The sequence below is a fragment of the Myotis myotis genome, unplaced genomic scaffold (genome assembly GCF_014108235.1).
Source record: "Myotis myotis isolate mMyoMyo1 unplaced genomic scaffold, mMyoMyo1.p scaffold_m19_p_9, whole genome shotgun sequence".
Lineage (NCBI taxonomy): Eukaryota > Metazoa > Chordata > Mammalia > Chiroptera > Vespertilionidae > Myotis > Myotis myotis.
Window position 1 is genome coordinate 52,775,788 of NW_023416401.1, and position 22,516 is coordinate 52,798,303.

The 22,516-nt window shown below is 48.2% G+C and overlaps 1 protein-coding gene across 1 annotated transcript in view; it reads left to right on the top strand.

Annotated features, from left to right (window-relative positions):
* Positions 1–22,516, top strand: part of ALPK2 (alpha kinase 2) — a 102,319-nt gene that overhangs the window by 57,924 nt on the left and 21,879 nt on the right. The window contains exons 5-6 of the mRNA XM_036322817.1: positions 15,561–18,927; positions 21,730–21,877. Of these exons, the coding sequence (XP_036178710.1) occupies positions 15,561–18,927; positions 21,730–21,877 (3,515 nt within the window). The remainder of the gene's footprint in view (positions 1–15,560; positions 18,928–21,729; positions 21,878–22,516) is intronic.

Sequence of the window (22,516 nt, forward strand, 5' to 3'; positions counted from 1 at the left end):
ACACTGTGAGTCAATCTAATTGCTAAGAAGAGTTTACCAGAAGAGGCTCCGACCTAACCCATTTTTACTGAACATATAAACTTCTGATGTAATTAGCCATCATTAAGTGGCCACATTGGAGCATTAATTGACTCAGGGGACATATTAAGAGAAACCAAAGTCCAGTTTGGGTGGAACCAGGTGAGTATAGATGATGATATTAGGGAGGTTTGGGCCAGAGCCTGCGGGGCATTATGACTCGAAGTTGAGGGAAGAAACTCAGCCAAGGGCCAGGCAAGCAACAGAATGTTCCTGCTATGCTCAAAATACCTTTGGACATCTCCACCTGTCCCTCCAAAAAAAACCTGTCCCTCCTAAATTCATTAGCTTCACACACATGTACAGTAATGACATGGCCCTCGCACTGCCCCTCTGACTGCTCTTCCTATCACTAACAGAAGGGACATAGGCTCATGCACAACAAATCCCGGCTCTTCACAGACAGAGACACTGGGACAAAGCCAGTCCAACACTTGGGCGCAGGAAACATGGCAAGAACTCACCGTTTTGAGCAACATTTGCAGACTGCAGGAAACATTCACCTGAGTCTTCATAGGTCCTCACGTGCAGTCCTGGTGCTGTAGGTCACAGAGGTCACCACTGAGAGGTGGCCATTACCCTGGCCCAGATGGCCTCAGGTCCAGTGGTTCCTGCTCTGTGTCCCCCAGGAGCCTGATGACCCATCTTGCAGGTGCCACACAGCCATGTCCCCCAGGCTCTTGCTGACTCCCTGGCATCAGCATTGTCCTGGAAGCTGGGAGCAGAGACACTCCAGGTCCTCTGTCCTGCCTTCATTCTTAGGCCAGAAAATCCCTCTCCCCAGGGCAGGTCAGTCTCTGATCAAAATACTCTTTCCATGTCCATGTTCTTCATTCATCCAACAAATATTCACTGAACACCGCCATGTGTCAGACCCATTTCTGTGTGCCAGGGACATCACAGCGAGCAAAGCACAGTCCTGCCCTCAGGTGACTCACCTTGCCGTGGGGGACAGGCAGTGAACAGACCTACCTGGGACATCTGCAGTGGTAAGTGCTATAAAAGGGGGTGCTGCTCCAGGAAGGGTGCCAGGCTTCGGAACCTTCTAACTTCTGAAAATCCTCTAAACTCCCAGGATTTTAGGCCTTTGATGCCAGTGAGCTGAGAGTCGAATGCAGCCCCTTGAGGCAGTGAAGAACCACCTCCCCATCTCCTTGACTACAGAGCGAACGGGAAGGAAATCCCAGGAGAGGCACTGGGGTGGGGGGCGGGTAACAGTCCTTCAACAACAAGGTGAGGGAACAGGAGTGTCTCATTTAGGATCCCTCCACGTCCCCATCTCCAGTTTCTGAATGGCAGTTCTACCCCCCAGAGCACTCCTGGGGTTGGAGTGGGCAGAACTAAGATGGAAGGAGGTGGGAAGTTGGAGCCACTGGACATGCTAATTCATGTCCAGACCTGGCCTCACGACCACTGTGACCATGCTACACTTTTCAGAGGACCCGGAAACTCTGAGGATTGGCCTGAAAAGACACTGATGGATATGAACTTGGAGAAAGCCAACCATACAAAACAGGAGTGGCCCCATCAGCTGCTCCCTTTCACCCCAGTTTCTCTTCTGAGTTACCTTCATGGAGAGGGACAAGGATAGGAAGAAGCAGAGGGAAGGCAACAGCCAGCTTCTCCTGGACTCCTCTGGAGTCACCTTCCTTCCTAGATTTTGACTATCTTCTCTGCAAAAGGCCCAGATCAGCTCAGGTCTCCAGCTTCCTGTGTGCTCCAAAGTCCCTGTCCCCTTGGTAAGGCCCATGCTCAGGCCACACCCTGCAGGCCTGCACTGTGCATGTTGACCTGGTGATGTTCCGTCCACCAATGGGGGTGGTCCAGGCTAGTTAACCCCTGGCCAGACCCCTGGAGTCTCCACACTGCCAGGAAAGGGAGGGCGGAGAAGCCTCTTAGCCTGTGATTGATTTTAAGGATCCTCTGAGGATCCTCAAGAGAAGTGGAGGTGGGGGCACTTGGCAGGCTGCTGGGGAGGAAGAGGGTCCCACATCACGTCCTCCAAGCTGGTGCACTCAGTGATGTTGCTGTTTGTCTTATAATTGGGGCTGAGGACAGAGTTCAGGATGTGGCCTGTGGTGACAGAGAGAGATGAACCTCGGCACCCACCGCACTGCACTCCATCATGATGTCTAGCGTTCCTCCCAGGTGCCTGCAATCAGACACAGGAACGGCAGACGTGTACTGCCACGATTCTGAACCCACTCTGGCCCTCCTGGCAGCCCTGGCATACAGCCTTCACCTTTCCCCCAGGTCCCCCCAGAACTCTGACACAAATAGCTAAGTTTACAGTGGCTCTGTTACAGCCCAAAGACAACAGCTGAGCCAGCATGTGTTTATTAAGCATCTACTGAGTGTACCAAGTATTACAGCAAGCAGGTGTCTCAACCTCTCAAGGAGCTTGTAGTGGAATTCCCCGAGCTGGAAACCTGAGAGTGGTCCTTATGTCCTCTTGTCCCCAGTCCCCAAACCCTGTCAATTCTTCCTCCACGGTGTCTCCTGAGTCAGGAGCGTCCTCTCTCTATTGCAGTGATGGCGAATCTATGACACACATGTCAGAGGTGACTCACAAACTCATTTTTTTGGTTGATTTTTCTTTGTTAAATGGCATTTAAATATATAAAATAAATATCAAAAGTATAAGTCTTTGTTTTAATATGGTTGCAAATATCAAAAAATTTCTATATGTGACACGGCACCAGAGTTAAGTTAGGGTTTTTCAAAATGCTGACACGCCAAGCTCAAAAGGTTCACCATCACTGCTCTATTGGTTCTGAAGGCTGGCATAACGAATTGTCTCATTGGGTAGCTTAAAACAACAGCGATGGATTCTCCCACAGCTCTGAAGGGCAGAAATCTGAAATAAAGGTGTCGGCAGGGCTGGTTGTCTGGAGGCACAGAGGAAAAAGCCGTTCCATGCCTCTCTCCCATAGCTTCTGTGGTTGCCAGCCATCCTGGTAGCCTCATATCTCCAACTTCTGCCTCTCTGGTCACATGGTGTTTTCCCTGAGTGTCCCTGCATTCAGATTTCCCTCTTCTTATAAAGACACCAGCCACCTAATCCAGGGTGGACTTGATTAGGTCACACACACAGGTGCCACAGGTTAGGATTTGAACATATCTTTTTGAGGGACATGAGTCATCTGTCAACACTCTACATCCCTTCAGCCACCACTATCATCCAGGCTTCATCATTTTATCTGGACCATTGCAATACATTGCTTTCCATTGGCTTCTTCTAAGACGCTGTCCAAAGGCTACTGAGACAGTCTTCCTGAAGCCTACATCTGGGAATGTCATTCCCTTGTTTAAAACAACACCTTCCCAGCCCCTGTCAAACTGTGGTGGACCTTCTCACTGCAGGAATCAATCTGAATGCTCTGTGCCAGGCATTAGGCGTAGCCCCTTTCCACACCATCTCCCTGCTCCCACCCTTCCCCTTCCAGGCTCCCCACATCCTAGTCATTCTGGATAACTGAGCACTTGCCTGCCCCAGTGCCTTTGTGCGTGCTGTTTCCTCTACCTTCTCTTGAGCATCTGCTGACCTCTTTGACCTTGTCTACCTCCTTACACACAGAATATGTTTCAAGAAGACAGAATCTTTCACTGGGAGGGTCTTCCTCTCCCTGAAAGAGAATGAATTTCTCCTCTAGCGTTTCATTCCTCTCTGCTGGCATTCACTGTCTGTGATAGCTGTTGGTCTGCCCAGCTGGGCTGTTACTCCAGGAGCTTTGTGGGGATAGAGCTGGCTTTGATTCATGTGTGAACACCCAGATCCACTGCCTGTCATTATTATTTGTTAAACTGAATTAAATACAGCTAAATAGGCAAGACAGAAACAGGAACAACCGTGTTCTCCCACCCCCTCCAATTCATGGCCGCCACGAATTTGCAGAGCTGAGGTGGGGGTGGGGCTGGGGCAGGAGGTAAGATGGCAAATTCTGCAAGTTCCCCTTTCTGCTGATGCTCAAAAAATTATCTTTCTGAGTCAGCACAGGTATTTTGATACTGCCTTGAGATTTTTGGGCATTTTTTTTTCAAGTGATGTTTTAAAAACAAGTGCTTTCACATTTACTATCAAACTGATGGTGTTGGGTGGAAATTAACCATTACGAGAACCGTTTACCCCTTTGTCGTTAAAATTTCTAGTTCGGGGTCGAAATCTGGCAACAAACACAAGGAACTCCCCAGTCACTGCCTTTCCTTCAGCAGGCGGGGGGGGGGGGGGGGGGGGGGCATTAGCTCCAGCCTGGGCAGGTCCCTTAAGAACATTCTGAAGTGGTCCACGCTGCTTCAGGTCTGGAGGCTGGGCTCCAGGATGCTGCTTCATAAGAGCAGGGTGGTGACACGGAACAGCCCCCAGGGGGTACCGAATTCCACTCTCCCGACAGACTGCTTAGCACAGAAGCAAACATCAGTCCCAGAAGAGCACCAGCATCCCTAGAACTGCAGCTGGAATCCCATTCTAACCCCCTCTCTTCTTCTGAAGCCCATGCCACCCAGCGACGCGGAGCGGGGCCAGCTGGGGAAGAATGGGCTGCTATAGAGGGTTGAATCATATCCCCCCTTCCCCCCGCCCCCCAACAATTTATGTCCATCTGGAACCTCATGCGGAACTAGGGTCCTTGCAGCTGTAATTGGTTAAGATGAGGTCATTAGTTAAGATGAGGTGAACAAGACAAAGAAGGATTGCTTCTTCCCTGGGGCTCTCAGAGGGAGCCCGCCCTGGGACCTTGGTCTCAGACTCTCGGCCTTTAGAGCTGAGAGAGTAAATGTGTGCTGTTAGAGTTTGTGGTAATTTGTTTCCTTGACCCTAGGAAAAGAACGCAGTTGCCAGTGGTGTGTGCAGGGAGGGATCAGAAAAAAATGTTTGTTTTTCCGTTTCTGCCTCCAGGGTTTTCTTCCAAAGCCGCTGGGGAGTGGGGTGGCCTGGGGTGAGGTGCAGATGGTTGGTAGGTTGTGCTGAGGGAGTCAAACAGATGAAAAGAAACCGGCATGTTTTTTTTTTTTTTTTTTTTTTTTTTTTTTTTTAAGCAGGACAATGCGTTTTAAAGTCTGGCTTTATTGAGAGAGGAGGTTTCTAAATTCCTCTCTTATTAGAATTTTATCTGCGCAGTCAGAAAGCGGGAGCGTGCGAGGGTGTAGACAAGGGTACCCAACCCTTGAAGACACTGGGACAAAAATGATCACAGAGATAGAGTCAGGGCCAGGGGGGCAACCATCCTGACCTCATCCTGACTTTAGGATTGTGTTAGAAGAAGCCAAAGAAACCGTGAGGACAGGAGATCTTTCTCTGCCTCCCTCTTGGGACACGGGGACAAGTCCCCACCCATCTCCCAGGGTAGGCAGCTCAGACACCAGTTTCTGAGGAGCAGGGTCAGGGTGCGCAGAACTAAGGGCCTGAACACTCCCTGAAGGACTGTTTGAGTTATTGGACCCGAGGCTCAGTCCGAGAGAAGACTTATTCTCCAAGTCCCTACCTGTGATTGGGAGCTCATGAGAAAGACAAGCTCAGTTCCAGAGAGAGAACAGAGAGATTGTGTTAACTCACGCATACCAGCAGTACTGTATGTGAATTTTCAAATCATAAGTGCGTATGTCAGCTCAGCATTTCTATTTGTTTTTTGCTTTCCTACCTCAAATCACTGCATTGACTCTCAGATACTTTCTTTTTTTCCTCGGTTCTCAAAGCATTTCCCCAACAACTTCAGCTTCCCAGAAGCTTCTTTGTGAATCATTCTTTTTCCTTCCGTCTATAAGGGGAAAGTTGATTTTGAGGGCTCCATCAAAAGAGGTCCCTGAATTTCCAGTCTCCTCTGCACATGCTCCTCCCCACTTCCTGCCTTTGATCCCGCATCTTTCAAGTATAGGTGTCTGAAACTTAACCCTTCAGCTGCACTTTGTGATTGCACAACTCTGGGCCCATGGTCAATGGGACATCGCCACTGTCAGTGCCTGGTGTCCACGGGTACAGCTATGCTGATGTCTTAGCATGTATTAAAGGGTAGTATATATTGAAAACCTCAATTGTTCATGATGGAAACAAGAGCTGCTTCTCTCTCTGCTCAAAAGAAAACAGATGGCTTCCGTTTAGATCTAAAGAAGACCAAGGCCAACCAAGCATCAAATTATTAGTGATGTAGAAGAGTTAAAGTTTACTAGAAAATTCTTATTAACCAAAGCACAGGACAGTCGGGCAATTGTTTCAGGTAGGAGGTCAATGTCTCAGCAGACAAACTGACAGAGAATCAGATGAGAACCAGACTTGGAAGGGGCAAAGCCTTCCTGTCTATGCTGACACTGGACCAAGAACAGACTGGATGAATATTCACTCATTTGACCTATTTTTTGAGCAGGTACTATGTGCCTTGCTCCAGGTTAAACAAGACTAACCCAGTCCTTCCTGCATGGATCTCACTATTCCAGGAACTTTTGTTTCTTCTGCTGAATGAAGCCTTCTCTGATTCTCATCGAGTCACTGTTACTGCCGGCTGGTAACTGTACCCGCTTAGACCTGTACGCATTGAGGGGAGAGTTCTGCTTAAGCAGAAGCCAAACCCCAGGACATATAACTGCCCTCCTCTGTACTAGAAGAGACATATGGCATGTCAGGGGCTCTTCAAGCCCCAAGTCTGCACTTTCTCATTTTTGGTAATGACCATCTGAGACAGGTGACCTGCCTATATTTATATTCAGGTTTTCCAAGTGCTGATTGCCATCATTACTGTACACTTTGAAGTCATGCTGAATAAGCGAAGCTGTAGTGTAGTAACTGTGACAAGTACTTCCTGTTTCTAAAGTTTACAAGAACTTTCTGCGTACAAGGTATTATTGTCAATGCAGTACGGTAATTGCTACTGCTTTGGTTTTGATTTTGCTCACAAATTCTAAAAACAGGTGAAGAGATATATTGATTTGAAAACACTGTCCGAGAACCTGACTAAGATTTCAGTTTCCCTCCTGTTGTCCAGTCTGAAATCTGCAGAGGAGTTTTGAGCTGTGGGAACTGAACAATACCATGCCACTGCCCCCAAACCCCACCCCTGCTCACGACCGACAGCAGGGATTCATACTTGTGGGCCTGGGGCCCTGAAATGGGGATTGGTGGGCTCAAGGGGGTCTGGAGACCCCTGAAATTATGCATAAAATTGTGTGGGTAAAACAAGATTTCCTGGGAAAAAGAAGTCGTAACATTCGTCAACCCCCAAATGGTTAGCAAAGTTGGGGGCCAATGGCCACTGGTCATCTGTTCTGTGGCTGGGATGATTTTATTGACTTGGACTAGGTCTGTGAGGTTCCAGAACTCCATGGGATCAGCTTGAGGGCCCACAGTGCAGTCTACTTACTGCAGAGAGGAGAGAGAAGCAGAGATGAGAGAGGCAGGACAAGAGACAACTCCAGGGAGTGCCGTGCCCCATGGTGACCTGCTCTCCAGAACTCAGTCTCTTCCCCGGCCCTCTCTGGGGCCCCGCTGCCTCATTCTGGATCGGTCTACCTATGGTGACATGCTGTATCCCTTCCCCTAACAACTCCCCTAGTTACAGAGTTAGACCTAGAAGCCTTAGGAGTCAAAGGAAAACCTAGTTCCAAATGGAAGGTGAGGTTTAAGCCCAGTTCAGTGTTTGTGCTGTTTACATGGCAGCAGGTCATAGAGCACCAAACTCTCCACCCTCTCACGTTACTGTGCAAGAAGCAACCCCAGAGAGATCCGATGACTTATCCAAAGCTACTTTCCACGTCACAGCGCATCCAGGACCAAACCCGGATTTTCCGAGGCCCAACCCTCTTTCCACTCCCGCTCCCCTTTCTTTGCACTCCTCATCCAAGTCCAGACTCTTTGAGACACAGCAAAAAACCAAAGACTGATCAGAAAAGCCTGGTGGGATTCAATAAACGTCCCTGGCCTTCCCAACTTCATTTTTCTTATGTTTGCATATCTCCCATATGAAAATCAAGGCTCCTCTCCTCTCCCAAATGCAGGAAAATAAAGACACCTGCGGGAAAGGAAGACAGCTGCTTTCCTGACCATGTACTTGGGGGCTTATCACCAAGTGATAAGCCCTCTTGTGTGTGGGAGTAGCTGGTATATTGCTTCCTAACATGACACAACCCGAAGTCCCAAAGGCATCCATTTCTATGCCATTTTACAGAGATTAACTGCATTGATGTATGTGAGGCACAGAACAGCGCCTGCCATGTGTTAAAACTTCTGTGGGGCTTAATGATTGTTACTGTTGGGGACAGTTCTGCTACTTGCCCACATCACCTGAGATAGGCAATGGCCACATAAAGCTCATGGTCCAGTGCTCTTTCTCTCACAGCCTGTCACCAGGCAGGTTCCACTGAATGCCCTGAGCCCTGAGCTCTGGGAAAGGAAACCCTGTCCACTCCCAGTAAGAGATCAAACTGGTCTTTTTACAAACTCCATGTCTTTCCCAAGAAATCAGGAAAGGATTGTAACAGCAACTGGTTAGAGATTTCTTGTCTCCCAAGAGGAAATGGAATGAAGATGAGCTGGTCAAATGAGCTGACAGGGGTTCAGGATCCGGTTTCAGGATTGGGGACCTTAGATGAGTGTCCTTTACTTTATTATGTGTTATTTCAACATTCAAAGTCTTTAAAGCAAAGGTCCTTTCTGGGCAACCTGGCAACTCCTAAAAATAAACTCAAGTTCCTGAAATATTTTGGGTTGCCTTGAAGCTTTCTTTGGCTGGGGACCGAGCTGTTTTCATTTCTGCAGGCCCAGGTGGTATGGATTCAATCTATCAAATGACGAATGACATGGGCCCATAGTGAGAGCTCAGCAGAAATTTAGGAAAGGTTAGCCGTGCTCGAAGCTACAGCAGCCCAGGAGGTAAGGGAGTGGGGAAGTTCCCAGATCAAGATTCCTGGAACCACAGAGGGAAATTAATGATGTGTAGACAACTGTTGACGGACATGATGCAATTTGTATCTAGTCCAGATAAGGAGGAAAGAAGTTTTAAAAAGTACCAGGATTTAGAAAAGTTGTCCCATAGGAGGACATGTGGAGGTGCTGCTGGCCAGCAGAAGTGAGTGAGGAGCTAAGCGCTTGACCCTCCTGGCCCTGGGGGGCTGTGCTTGCCTTTAGAACCATGGCCTCGGCTTTGATGATCCAATTTCTCACATTTCCCCATTCTCCCTCCCCCACTGGACTCCAAGTTCATCTTGCCTCAGGCCCTTTGATCCCTTGGAATACTGACCAGCCCTTTGCCCTTAGTGATACTGTCCTTCAAATTAATCCCTACTCCCATTCACCCAGCACCTCCAGAAGGGCTCCCGGGTGAACCTCACATGCCTTTTCCCTCATCTTCAGCAATATACTGTCCTCTGGTGTTAATTAGGACTGCTGTTAGCTGCAGTCAACAAAATAACCAACTGATTGTGGCCTCAAATATAAGCACCTTTGGTGTTCACGTCACAAGAAGTCTGGAGGGTCTCAGTATTATTCCAGTGGCTCAAAGACGCCTGCAGGCTCCCATGTTCTTTCTCTCTTTCTGCCCCACAGCCATGGTGTGTTAGCTCTTCAGTCTCCTGCTAGTTGCCTTCTGACTGGGAGCTGACAGCTGCAGCATCAGGCATTGCATCCTCATTGCAGGAAGAAGACAGAGGGTAGACAAGGTGTTCCCCATATCTGTGCCCTACAGAAGCAAAGCAAAGTTTCCCCAGAAGCCCCTCCTTAGAATTCCCCATACATTCACTGGCCAGAACTGACCCCTTGGCTCCATCTTGCTATGCAGGGGGCGTTGAGAGTACGGTTTTCCAGTTACTTTAGTTGGAGCCAGCAAGGGCAGGGGGCTTGGAGATGTTGTTGAGTTAGTCAACCAACAGCACCTACCACATCTACTGCCCATTCTACTCAGTTGAGAAGTTCCCTGAGACTGCACTTGTCAAGAATTGTGATTGATTTATCTTTTCCATGTGCACCTTCTCTCTTCAGCTGGATTATAAGCTATTTGAGAAGGCAGATCTCATCTCATACCACCTTCTATTGTTAGTGACTCAAATTAGTGGCATGCACTTTTGTTGGCATCCAGGACACTCTCATTAATGAAGCGGCGTGTAACCCTGACTGTCACAGAGTGGACAACAGGGCAACACACCTGTCCGTGGGATCCATGGCAGACACACTTAGGAGGCAGAATCTTTGGAAAGGCCAACAAATGAACACAATGTGTTTGTAGAATGGGAGGCATGTTGAATAGAGGTGGTGTTGCAAAATGCTGTGTGAGTAGAGTGTAAGTTTTCAAGCTTAATGCTGCTTTCAAAACTAGGTTGGGAAGTGTTACTAAATTTGCTTCCCCCTGCTTGTGTTCATTCATATGCTTATTCATTCAGCAAAAATAACCCAGCTCCTACTATGCTCATGGTTTTGGAAATTCAGAAATGAGTAGCATAGTGTTCCTGCCCTTAGAGGCCAACAAATAAACATGTTGTCACCTTGCATGTAATAAGGATTATACTCTTACTAGTGGCCCGGTGCACGAAATTCATGCATGATGGGGGGGGGGGGCGTTCCTCAGGCCGGCCTGCACCCTCTCCAATCTGGGAATCCCTCTCACAATCCAGGACCACTGGCTCCTAACCACTCACCTGCCTGCCTGCCTGATCGCCCCTAATCACTCTGCCTGCTGGACTGCTCGCCCCTAACTGCCCCCCTGCCAGCCTTCTTGCCCCCAGCTGTCCCCCCTTGCCAGCCTGATCATCCCCAACTGCCCTCCCCTCCTGGCCTGATTGCCCCTAACTGTCTCCTGCCTCGGCCCCGCCACCCTGGCTTTGTCTGGAAGGATGTCCGGAAGGGCTCCCGGAAGGTCTCCTGGTTTAATTAGCATATTCCCTTTTGTTAGTATAGATACCCCGTGTCTCTGACCCTCAGAAGTTCTGAGTTTAAATGAGGGGAGTTTCTGGACCATTGGTGGAGTTTTTCTTAACTTCTTGTGTTAGAAAAGCTGGGTTTGTAAAGGGCTTTATGGCCAACAGACTTGGCTGTAAATCCTGGTTCTGCCATTGACTGTGGGACCCTGGGCAGTTTCCAACCCTGGTCATCAGTGACCTCATGTTTCCAATTTACTGCTTCTCAGCCCTAAATGCACCCATCAGCAATGCTCAGTGATGGAATTCTGTTACCCAAGCCACTTAAAATAAGCTCGATGTGAAGCATGCTCAGCAGAGGGTGCTGGTCGGACACTGCAGGAGGAAGGTCATTCCTGTCATTTTCAGCATTGCTGGGAATCAGTGGTATGGGTTTGTGGCCATCCCATAGGTCTGTCCCAGCCACAGAGCCCAGAACATGGTCCACCTGTGACCTTGTTACCTTGGCCTTGTGGTGACCTTCCTGTAGCCCTCTACTCAGAATCGAGAGCTCGGCATGGCCTGCCCACTCTGAAGGCCTCCTGCCAATACCAACATCCAAATTCTCTCTGGAGGCCCCTGCAGGACCGAGACACAGTCCCCCATGGCGCCAAACACCCAGGACTGTTGCTCCCTCTCTCTACCCCACCGCATGTAGCCCACTCACTCTGAAGGCCTTGGCCTCTCCCCTGCCAGTGACCTGGAGACTGCCTGCTCCCCGCCTGCCCAAGGAAGGGTGGTCTAGTGTTCACCCAGCAATTCCAGACCCGCTGTGGCCTGGAGCTTCTCTGCTATCCGGTGGCCTGCTTGGACCTTCTCCAACTAGGGTTGAGCCCCTTACACATTGCTCCTCCTTGGTGCTGTCCCTCACCAAGGAAATCCCATAGGGGTTCCCTATGTCTTACAGTTATTCTTTCATTGAAGTTAACTACCCTTTATATTCAACTGCCCTTATTTAACCAGTGTGTGGTTTCTGTTTTTTGATTGGACCCTGGCTATGCACCTAAAGAAGAGATGAAAGCATCAGTATTTCAGATTTATGCTACCAATTAAACGAAAAAGCCCTTGCAAAGCCCAAAGCACACTCCCCTGCTTGTCAGGGTCACACAGTTTTCTTTTTGCCTTAATTTTCACAGAGAACAAGGGAAACTACTGTCAGTAAATGCCAGGACCTTGACAGGATGGTGCTGATGTGCATGTGGTTAGCCCTAGAAGAGGAGACAAGAGGGTCAGAGAGGCCAAAGAGATTGCTTGGGGTCATGCATACAGTATTGGACAGAACTGAACCCAGGTGGCCAGTCCTCCAAGTCCACACTCTACCCATCACACTAGGCTTCCTGCCAGAGCCCCAAACCTTCCTTCTTTTCACCAGAATGAGAACAATTTTCCTGCATAACAAAACCTCCTGATGAGAACAGCTGAGCAGCAGGAGAAGCATTTGGAGTCCTTTCAGAGGGACTTAACTAAGAGGTCTCCTCCTAAAGAAAGGTTTGAATTGCTTGAAAGGTGCAGGTCAGTGGTTTCTCTTTCTCTATGAGTCAGCCTCTGCGTGAGCCCCAAGGAGCTTGTGCTTGGAACTGAAGCTGTGAGCCTTGACAGGTATATACTGGGCTGTTAAAGCTCCACTTTTGAGAAAACCCCATTGGTTGGTTCAAATTAAATTTATGGAATATCCCATTATCAGTGAACCAATGATATGGTTTGTGGCTTGAACATATCTTCCAAAGGCTAGAAGTCTTTGTTATGTTTTCCCTGATGCTTCCCCGGTACTAAGAACAGAGCTTGGTATCCAGTAGGTGCTCAGTAAGTGTTTGCCAAGTGAATGAATTTACACAGTCAAGGATTCCCCATATTTTTTTCTTTTTACCTGTGGGACTTCACCAGGCTATTTGGAAATAGGATTTTATTTTAAAAGCAAGAAAGGAGGAGCAAGTATACCTTAACAGGAGGTCACTGAGTGACTATTTTGTAAATCCAGGCACAATACCATGGCTAAGATGATATATATCAATGACCAAACTCACCCTAATCAAAGCCTACTTGTCCAGTGTTTTACCCTTTCTAGGTGTCCCTCTCTTCCCCACATCAGGCAGTAACTTTGTTCATATGGCAGCAGGCAATAATGAGTGGGTAAGATCCCAGCAAGTGACATACTGGCTTTTAACTTGAGCCCTTTGGAAGAATTTGTCCAGGGCCTGGCAGAGAATTCATACATAGCAGCTACTCCATAAATGTCTATTGGCACTGTTGATATAGTAATGATGGCAAGATCTTAAAATAAAGGGCTGACATAGGTAGTGGAGATTCAGGCAGGAGAGGAAGGCTAGAGAGAGCGCCATGGTGGTTTAGATTAGACTGTGTCCTTGCACGTCTCAAATCACAACCAGGAAGACACCCACACTTTCTGTGCTTAATAGTTCAGTATAGTTGTGTCATAGTTCATATAAGAAATCTGAACCAAAATAGCAAACGAAAAGAACATCCTACACGTGTGTTGCAGATATAGAGATGAGACCATGTACACCTTTAACTCCTTCGTACTCTTTAAAAACTTTGCTTCTTATTTCCCAGAGATTATCTTTCTTGTTTTCCCTTTTAATATGATGAGAAAGAAAAAAAAGGATCTAGAAAAAGAGCAATCCATTTTTCTTTTTAGCAACATGAGGATGTGGACGAGTACCTGCCCCTGCATACAGTTGAGTCTCCTTTAAAATAGAGTTGTCCCAAATTGGGAATGGATGAGTCCAAACCTTCCAAATGTTGAGTTTTAATGGGTAAAGTTGGGCAAAGCTATCTCACCTGGTACAGGGCTCGTTCCCTTCCTCCTTCTTTCAACAAGCACTTATAGAGCACCTGCTCAGTGCTAATCGTGTCACCTCTGCTCAGTGCTAGCATGTGACACTTGCTCAGTGCTAACATGTCACATCTGCTTCATGCTAACCCTGTGACAGGCCTTGAATACAACACAGAATGGGAACATCCTGCAGATGGGCATTTTGCCCATGTTGTACCCTCATCACCTGGGATGCTCCCTAGTACACTGGAGCATTAAATAAACACTTGCTGAATCGATGCACACTCATGGAGTTAATAGTCCAAGAAATTATACTAAATTTCTTCAGTTAGCACTTTCATGCCAATAAAATCTGAGTTAGATGAACATCAGGGCAGCTTTAAGGAGGAAATGAGAGGTGAATCCCTGCTGGCAACAGCAGCACTAGGGCAGTATGGAAGGAGGTGTGTCACATTGCTAGCCTGTATCCCACTGGCTGTGGGTCTCACCTGTGTTGATGGACATACGCCTCAGGACTCTAGAGCCACATGTGCACGGGAACATTGCAGCTCCACTTTGTCCAGCGCCGGGGAGACTTCTCCTTCCCTCTTTGAGCCCAGCCATCGGTTCCTACTTATTTGAACGGGGCTGCTGCAGAGCAGGAGTCCTAGGGCAAAGGAGGGACACTTGCTGAAAATTAGTAGCAATTCCATTCTTCTTAGCTGGGCGTAATTTTCATATGCATTGAAATACTCAATGAGCTAAACGTTTCAAGAGACAAGAGTTTAGTCAAAGAATTTGTTGCTTCCTTGAACAATAGCCAATATCACAGAACATTCAAATAGTACCATGATGGGCCTGGTTGGCGTGGCTCAGTGGTTGAGTGTCACTTATGAACCAAGAGGTTATAGTTGGATTCGGGCACATGCCTGGGTTGTGGGCTCAATTCCCAGTGTGGGGCATGCAGGAGGCAGCTGATCAATGATTCTCCTTCATCATTGATGTTTCTATCTCTCACTCCCTCTCCCTTCTTCTCTGAAATCAATAAAAAATGTTTTGTAAAAAATAGTACCATAATGGGTTCCCTCCTCATAATGTGAGATAGGTTCACTGATTCATTCCTTTTTCTCTCCTGCCTCCCTCCCTCTTTCCCTTCCTCTCTGACTCTCTCTCTGTCTCTCTTTCTCTTCACAAAAACCTAAGCAGTCCTGGGCACCCTATTTCTTGTGAATTTGGTTTGTGGCATAAAGTGAGGGAGACTTTCCAAGATTTTACAACCTGCCTGGGCAGAAATGATTGGCAGTGCTGATGGCCAATCACAATCCTTTTACTTCATTAGAGGTGGGCTCAAAGGATGGGCTCTCTGTTCTTTATTAACATCATTAACCCTCATATCTGGGGACGAAGATTGCTCATTGCTACTTTACAAACACTGCATTTTTCATTTGTTATGCTCATGTGAAATTTATCTTTCTGGAAAGGTACACACAAGCTCTTAGGACTTACTTGAACACACTAGTTAACATTCAATTTATTTTCATCTTCTTTTTTCTGAGAGAGAAAAAAATCATTAACTAATGATTGTCAGGAAGTTTTCTGCCTATGATAGGCATTTGACCACGGGTCCCCTGGAACATACAGTTGTTTAAATTTGCATTTCTCCAGGAAGGATCTAATAGCTAGAGAGTTTGGGGATTAACATTCAGATTTCTGTCACTCCTCCTGCTCCTCGTGTCCATGATCACAGTCCTCAAGGACTAACACTCTTGTGACTGTGGTTATACCCTAACGTGGGCTCTCCCAGGAGCAATTCCATTAATATCACTTTTCATCTTCCTAGGTGCAAACTCAGGAACCAGTCAGGGAGAGACTCTCTCTCAGCCCGATGCCAGCTTTCTCAGAGCCTGCTGGGGAGGAGTCTGCATTTACTGGGACCACAACAGATGCTTTCCCCAACTTAGGAGGGGCTGATGAGGACAATACATCATTGACCCAATACCTGGAGATAGAAAGCTGTACTCAAGGCCCACAGCGTGAAGAAAACCAAGACAGAGAAGACAACACACCTGGACGTTCCTGGGAAGACCCAGGACATGAGCTGAATCTCCCAGAAGCCAATCATGCAGCTATGTCCCCCTGTGAGCTGTCAGTGCATCTCCCTCGGGAGGGCAGTGATGGCCCCAGGGAGCCCCAGGCTCTCTCTGTTGCTTCCCCTGCACCTGCAGATACTGCCCCCACCCTGGAAGCTGTGTGCCGTGGGCCAGGGGGCAGAGAAGCAGAGTGTTTGATGGAGCGTCTTGAAGCAGGCGACCAAGGAACAGGTGACACGATGGATGCTCCTGCCAGAGCCCCAGTTCATAAATATTCACCCCAAGAAATTTGCTCCATGGACTTAGAGCTGGCAGAGGGTCAAAGCCAAATACCTGATTTATGTGTTCCTGATGACCAGACACTGGATGTTGTTCTTCAAACACAAGGTTCTGAGCCTCCACACTCCACAGATAAAAGCAACAAGGCTGAAGACTCAGTCGTGTTTCCTGCACCTAGTGATGCCCTCGCCTGGGACATTTCACAGAGAGCCAGTGAAGGATCCACAGGGCAACATCTGGCCACGGTGGAGCATTCCGCCTCCACGCCGGCCTCCACAGGGCAGGAGAGGCCGAGCCCCAGCATCTCGGGAGGGCTTGAGGAGAGACAGCCTGTATCTCCTGAGAAGTCTTTGGTGTGGTGCAAAGAAGGTGATGAGAGCTCCAGCACCAGTGCCTCGGACACCGCAGACACACCAGCCAGTCCCAGCTCAATTGTGACCTTTCCTCAGGAGAAGCCCACAACATTAACTGCTACTCCTGAGCGCCTTCAGGTGACCAGGGAGAATGGGAACACACCAGCTGGTACCATTGCCACCAAAGTCCACTCAGCCAAATACCTCCCTGTATCCATTGCTGAGAACAGCCATGTAGATGGCCCTGAGGAGAGCTCAGCTCAGGTACCAGAAGGAAATATTTTTCAACTTCCTTCCAGTGTACAGCAGGGTCATGTTTTAAATGGCTCCACCACCAAATCTCCCAAAGAACTTGGCATGGCTCCCAGTGGACCAGGGGTCCATGTCTGTGCTCCCCCGCCCCCCGAGGGAGATTCCTGCAGCACTTCCCCTCTTCAGATTGGGAACCAGGCTGGAGATAAGAGCCAGACCGTGGACAGAGCAGACCATAGGAGCCTTGGAGAGCATTTCCAAGAAAAGGGAAGTGAAACACAGAGGACTCAGCTGGAGAGCCTGACCCACCAGGGTTCCCTTTCTGAAGATAATTTCCAAGAAAGTTGGCCTATGACATCTGCTGCACAAGGGGAGACAGACCTGTTGCCCATGGACCAGTCATTAGCAAACTCCATGGAGAAAAGAAGTCAGAGCTCAGGCCTGGGGACTAGTGGGTCTGTGGTGGCCAAAGCAGCCGTGGAAGATGACAGTCAGGCTGTGAGTAGTGCTCCGCCTCTCTCTCAGAGCCCCCTGGAGGGGTCTAAAGAGAGTGGACCAGCACATTGGGAAGCAGGCAATAAGCCCAAGACTATGACTGTAGAGGCCCCTGTCTCCGAGGTCTGGCCACCAAGTCAACTGACAGCTTCTGAGTGCGAGGAGTCAGAAGCTGGTGCCAAGACAACTGTCAGGGTCTGGGCTGTGGCTGCCTCGCTAAAGGAAGGTGCTGCTGGGCCTGAACTGGACCCCTCTGAACCCGTAGCATTGGCTGCCAGTCCCCAGGCTGAGGCGGGCTCAGCCCTTGCTAAGGACGGAGAGATCTACGAAGGCAGAAAACCAGCCAGGCGTGCACAATGGAGCTACCTTTCTTCCCGGTACTTGAGCCAACCCCGGTTCCTGGGGTCGTCTGTGGACCCTGTAGATGAAGGTGTCAGAGATGGGCCATCAGAGGCTTCCAAAACGGGACAGCAGGAAAATGTTAGCAACGTGAGTCAAAGCCAAGAGGAAAACCAACCCGGCGTGGACCCCCCTGCCTTCTTTAAACAGTTTCTGCCCCGCCCTGAAATCCTCGAGTCCTCAGTAGATCCCATTGATGAGATGAGTGTGGTGGAGTGGGCCAGGGTGGAAACCCAGGAGCCATCTGACTCCACTCTGGGAGTTGTCAGAAAGGAGAGTCAATTGGATGCTGGAAGCTTGGGCCAGAGAGTGGAAGTCCAACCCATCATCTCTCCAGGTCCTTGCCCCCAGCAAAGTGGGGAAACCATTCCGAGCGAAAATAGCACCAACAGAAGCCAAGACGCCAGTGAGAGAGGGGAGGCTGAACACAGTCAGCATGACAAAGCCAAAGGCGAAGTCCAGCCTGCCGTTTTGCAAGCCCCGTGTCTTGATGAAGGTGGGGTGACAGTTCCAGGGGGATGCAGCGGAAGCCAGGCACAAGAAGGCCTTGAGAGGACCCTGGGGGAGGCCGAGCAAAGTAAAAAGGACGTGGCAGGTGTTGTTTCCCCCACTTTACCTCTTTCCAGTGCTCCTGCAGTCCTGGCGCAGGCTTCTGTTGGAGTTGACACAGACAACACCGCAGGTCAAATTCATGCTGCCCCTGAGAACCATTTAGTGGAGCCCAGAAACCATCAACATGCATTTTCTGACTCAGAGAAGGGAGAGAGAGAAAGTGAGTGTGGGAAACATTTGCCCTCTCCCAGTGGTCTTACTCAGCTGCCTTTTACTTCATCCCCTGAAGGAAACATAACAGACTTTTCAATAAGCCACAAAATTGAGGAACCTGAAATAGAGGCGCCCCAAAGTGGGGAAACCAAACCCACAAGGGCATCCAGCTCGCCAGCAGTGACTTTGGCATTGGTTTCGGGAGAACGTGCGTCAAAGACAGCTCCTAACACGCTGCAGGACCCATGGCACCTGGGTCCCACCCCGGGCCGTGGGAGAAAGCCAGGGGAGGGGAGGCCCCGTGGCATGGCAGCCCAGACGGGAAGGTCCCCAGTACCTGCTTGGGAGGAAGTCAAGAAGAAGCAAGAAATGACAGGAAGTGCACATTTAACTGAGGGAGTGAAGAGGAAGATTCTGTCCAAGGTGGCTGCCCTGAGGCTGAGATTGGAAGAAAGGGAAAACACCAGAAAGAACGGGAGCTTTCCTAAAAAGATTCCTAAACTCGAAACATCGGTGTCACGCACGGATGAGAACAAAGACCCCCAAAAGCCACCTTGCAAAAGGGAAGGGAAAGGTGAGGCTCCGTTGCTCTCTATCCCTGTTAAAGTTTGGGTTTGTTGGCCCCAAGTCAGATTCCTGGGTCCTCCTGAGTCCTTGGTAGTTCAGGTGAGTTTCGACCAGGGGGCAGGGACCCCGTGGCTGTGACCAAATGGCTCAGCATATAGACCCCGGTTCTCAAACTTGAGTGGCTGCAGAATGACCTGCAGGGCTCCACCCCAGGGTTTCCGATTCCACGCATGGGCCCGAGAAATCGCATTTCTAACAGGTTCCCGGGGGACCTGTGGGGAGAGCCTCGCCTATAGGTGCCTGTACGTATGTTTAGTGGAGGGAGTGTGATGAGGATACCCTTTTGTATAATTACCCGTTAAAACATATGTGTAAAAGATAAGCTGACGCATGAATCAGTATAGCTAATTAGTATAATTAAATAAACCACATGCTGAGCAGGATTTCCAGAAATAAACATTTAGGTACAATTTGGGAGTCTTCTTTCATCATTGATTTTCATTTAAAATGGCTTCATTGAACATTGGGTTTCCTTCCAAATTTGAGTCTAAAAATTTCTTTCCAACTCACTCTTCACTTTCTGAGTCTAAAGGCCCCAAGGGTATGTGTTCCAGGTTCCAGACCCCTGGAGGCTCAGAGCCCCTGTAACTCCTGTGACTTCTGCTTGGCCCGGGGAATCACTTTAACCCCACATTTCATCCTATAAGCCGACTTTTAGCCTCTTTTACATCAGAACTCTTCTTTCCTTTGCCGTGCAACCTGGCAGAAGTCAGAAGAGGAGATATTGCAGCAGGCAAGGTCCTCTGTGGACTGAAGCAGAGCCCTATGGCCCCCTCAGCTCAGGGGAGGGGTTCCCCTCTTTCCCTGCCGAGTCCTCAGACTTCTAGGCGGTGCTTGTCGTTCTCCATCCAGATTCATGGGCCCTTGGCCCTGTTTCAGAGAGAATTAAATATAAAACTACCTTCTGATGAGTTTGGAGGGATCCATCCAGGTTGCTAGTATATGTGTTTTTATTAAGCACATTTTAAGAGAATGAAGTGATATTTTCAAAGATCTCTAAAGTGGGTTTACCCCAGAGGGAAACAATCTATTTGGAATGCTTGTCCAGGTTATTTAAGTTACCCACAGGGAAAAGGACATTCCAGTAACCACATGCTGTTGGGGACTTTGATCTCTCTCAGCTGCCACAAGCCTCCCCGAGCTCAAAGGGCGGCAAAGATGAGGTACAGCATTTGGGGAGGGGTGGTGCTCTCCCTCCCTGACCTGGTGAGGTAGACTTGGGGGTGGGGATAACTCAGATGATTCTGAAAGAAATTAAACAAACTGAGTAACCTTTTTACTTTGGACAACTACTCTCCCAGGGCTCCTCTTAGCTGCTTCCACACAGACAGGGCTCCTTTCCAAGCCCTGAGGCCTCTTGTCCAAGCCAGCTTTGCATCTCTCCAAGATCCTCCTGTAATCCCACTGCTCATTTTATGCCCTTTCTTCTGTCCCCCAATTTTCTCTGCGTTCAGAATTTACAACAGGTGGTGGAGGGGTTGGCAACTTAGGAACCTTTCGGTCTCCACAGATCACCTGTGAAAACTGCCATGATGTTGGAAGGGCCCTTAGGAAATGTGTCCCAGATGAGGTGGGCTTGGTCAGGACTCTGGACCAAGAATTTGAGACTGTGTGCCTGAACACCCAGCACAGTCTGTAAATATGAAACAGCCTGCAGCTATGCCCCCCGTGTCTGTTATCCAAGTGTCTGTTGGCATCAAGGAGAGATGGGAAGCAACCTTAATGCATCGAGTATTACACAGCAGTAGAATTTGTGGGAACAGAGCAAACAGCAACAGTATTGATGACTTTCATCTTGGCTGTGGATTATGTATTTTACATCACAAAGCTGCGGAGTTGTGGAACTTGGTCTCCAACCAACAGACACCACATTTCCAGCAACCCTACTGCTTACCAAAGGATTGCCACCACCTGGCTGGGTCAGCTATACTTGTCTTCTTTAATCTAATGGTTATGCTGCCCCCCAGTGGCTGCCATGAATAATTACACATCTGCCCCACTTGAGATCTCATTCCTGATGTTAAAAGATGATATTCAAAGGTCTCAACTCTGGGAATCATTTCCTTATTGCTCCTATTTCGTTCACATCAGACATAACAGAAATCTTCAGCAAAGACAACGGTAATTAGAGGAAAGATGAATGTGTTACTTTCCAGCAAATCGCTATGAGTTGCCGTCTGAGGGCTTAACCACAATTATTGGGATGATCCAGATTTTATTTTACTCCCTAATCCCCAGCTCTGATTTTAATGTGGACCATCCATCCAGTAAGCATCTTTATTTGAACCAGGTCCTATAGACTAGGTATCCGAAATCCTCCTCTCCCTACTCCTCCCCCCGCCCCGGAAGGAGGCTTTCTGCTTATGCTGGGCACTTTGACCAAGGGTCCCCTGGAACACACCGTTGTTTAAATTTGCATGTCTCCAGGAAGGCTCTAATAGCTAGAGAGAATTTGAAAAAAATGCCTCTCAAGTTATATTTCACATCTGTGCATTACAGACCTGACTCAAGGACCATTAAGTAGTGAAAAGTAATTAGGTTGACTTATTCATTTTCTTAGTGTTTAGGCAAGCCACATCTCCTCCCAGACACTGTTTTCTCATCCACAAATTGAGGGTCCTACCTATTAACCTTGTCTCTGGATATTGTTGTAAGAATTAAGTGAGATGAGATGAGAAAGTCTTTTGCTCACTGTAGAGCTCTTTGCAACTGTTATAAGAATGTTGACCTGCCGATCTCTCACTTCTAGCTCCAGTATTACTGAGAAAGATCCAAGCCGAGATGTTTCCTGACCACTCTGGAGATGTAAGATTAAGCTGCCAGTTTGCAGAAATTCATGAAGATTCTACCATCTGGTGGACAAAAGATTCAAAGTCAATTGCCCAAGTGCAGAGAAGGTGCGGTATTTGCTCTTGGATACTTTTCATAGTTGCTGCTTATATCACAACATAGTTCTAAAATACAATAATAATATGATGAAATAATACATTATAGGAAGTAAAAAGGGAAATTGGAGTAAAAATTCCACACTCAAAGTATCCAAGAAATGTAAGTAATGGAAGACAGGTGTCTGGACAGGGAAAATGGTGGTGGGTTCTTCCCCTGGCTCTTCTACCATTGAGTTCCATGGCCTTAGGAAATCATGAAACCTTTCATTATGTTTAAAAGTGTAATTTAAAATTTTTTAATTAAAATTTTAAATTCTAGTTTTTAGAATCATTACATTTAGGGAACTACGTCAAATTATCTCCTAGTCTAAGGCTCTGTGATCTGAAGATTTATGAGCTGTCTTCTGTTTGTCTGTGAATTTTGCTGTTTTCTGTTTCACAAATTCCCATTAACCTGACAAAGGTCAAACAAAGTGAAGAAGGTGAAGCAAACGGAAAAGACAATCAATGCAGTTGCAGAAAAGTAGCTGCGCTTGAGGGGTCTTTGCTGTTTATAAGTGACTCATGGCTGAGAGCTCTTTCAAATAGCGTACTTCCCTAGTGAATACCTTCCTTCCATCCTTCCATCCAGCCATCCAGCCATCCATC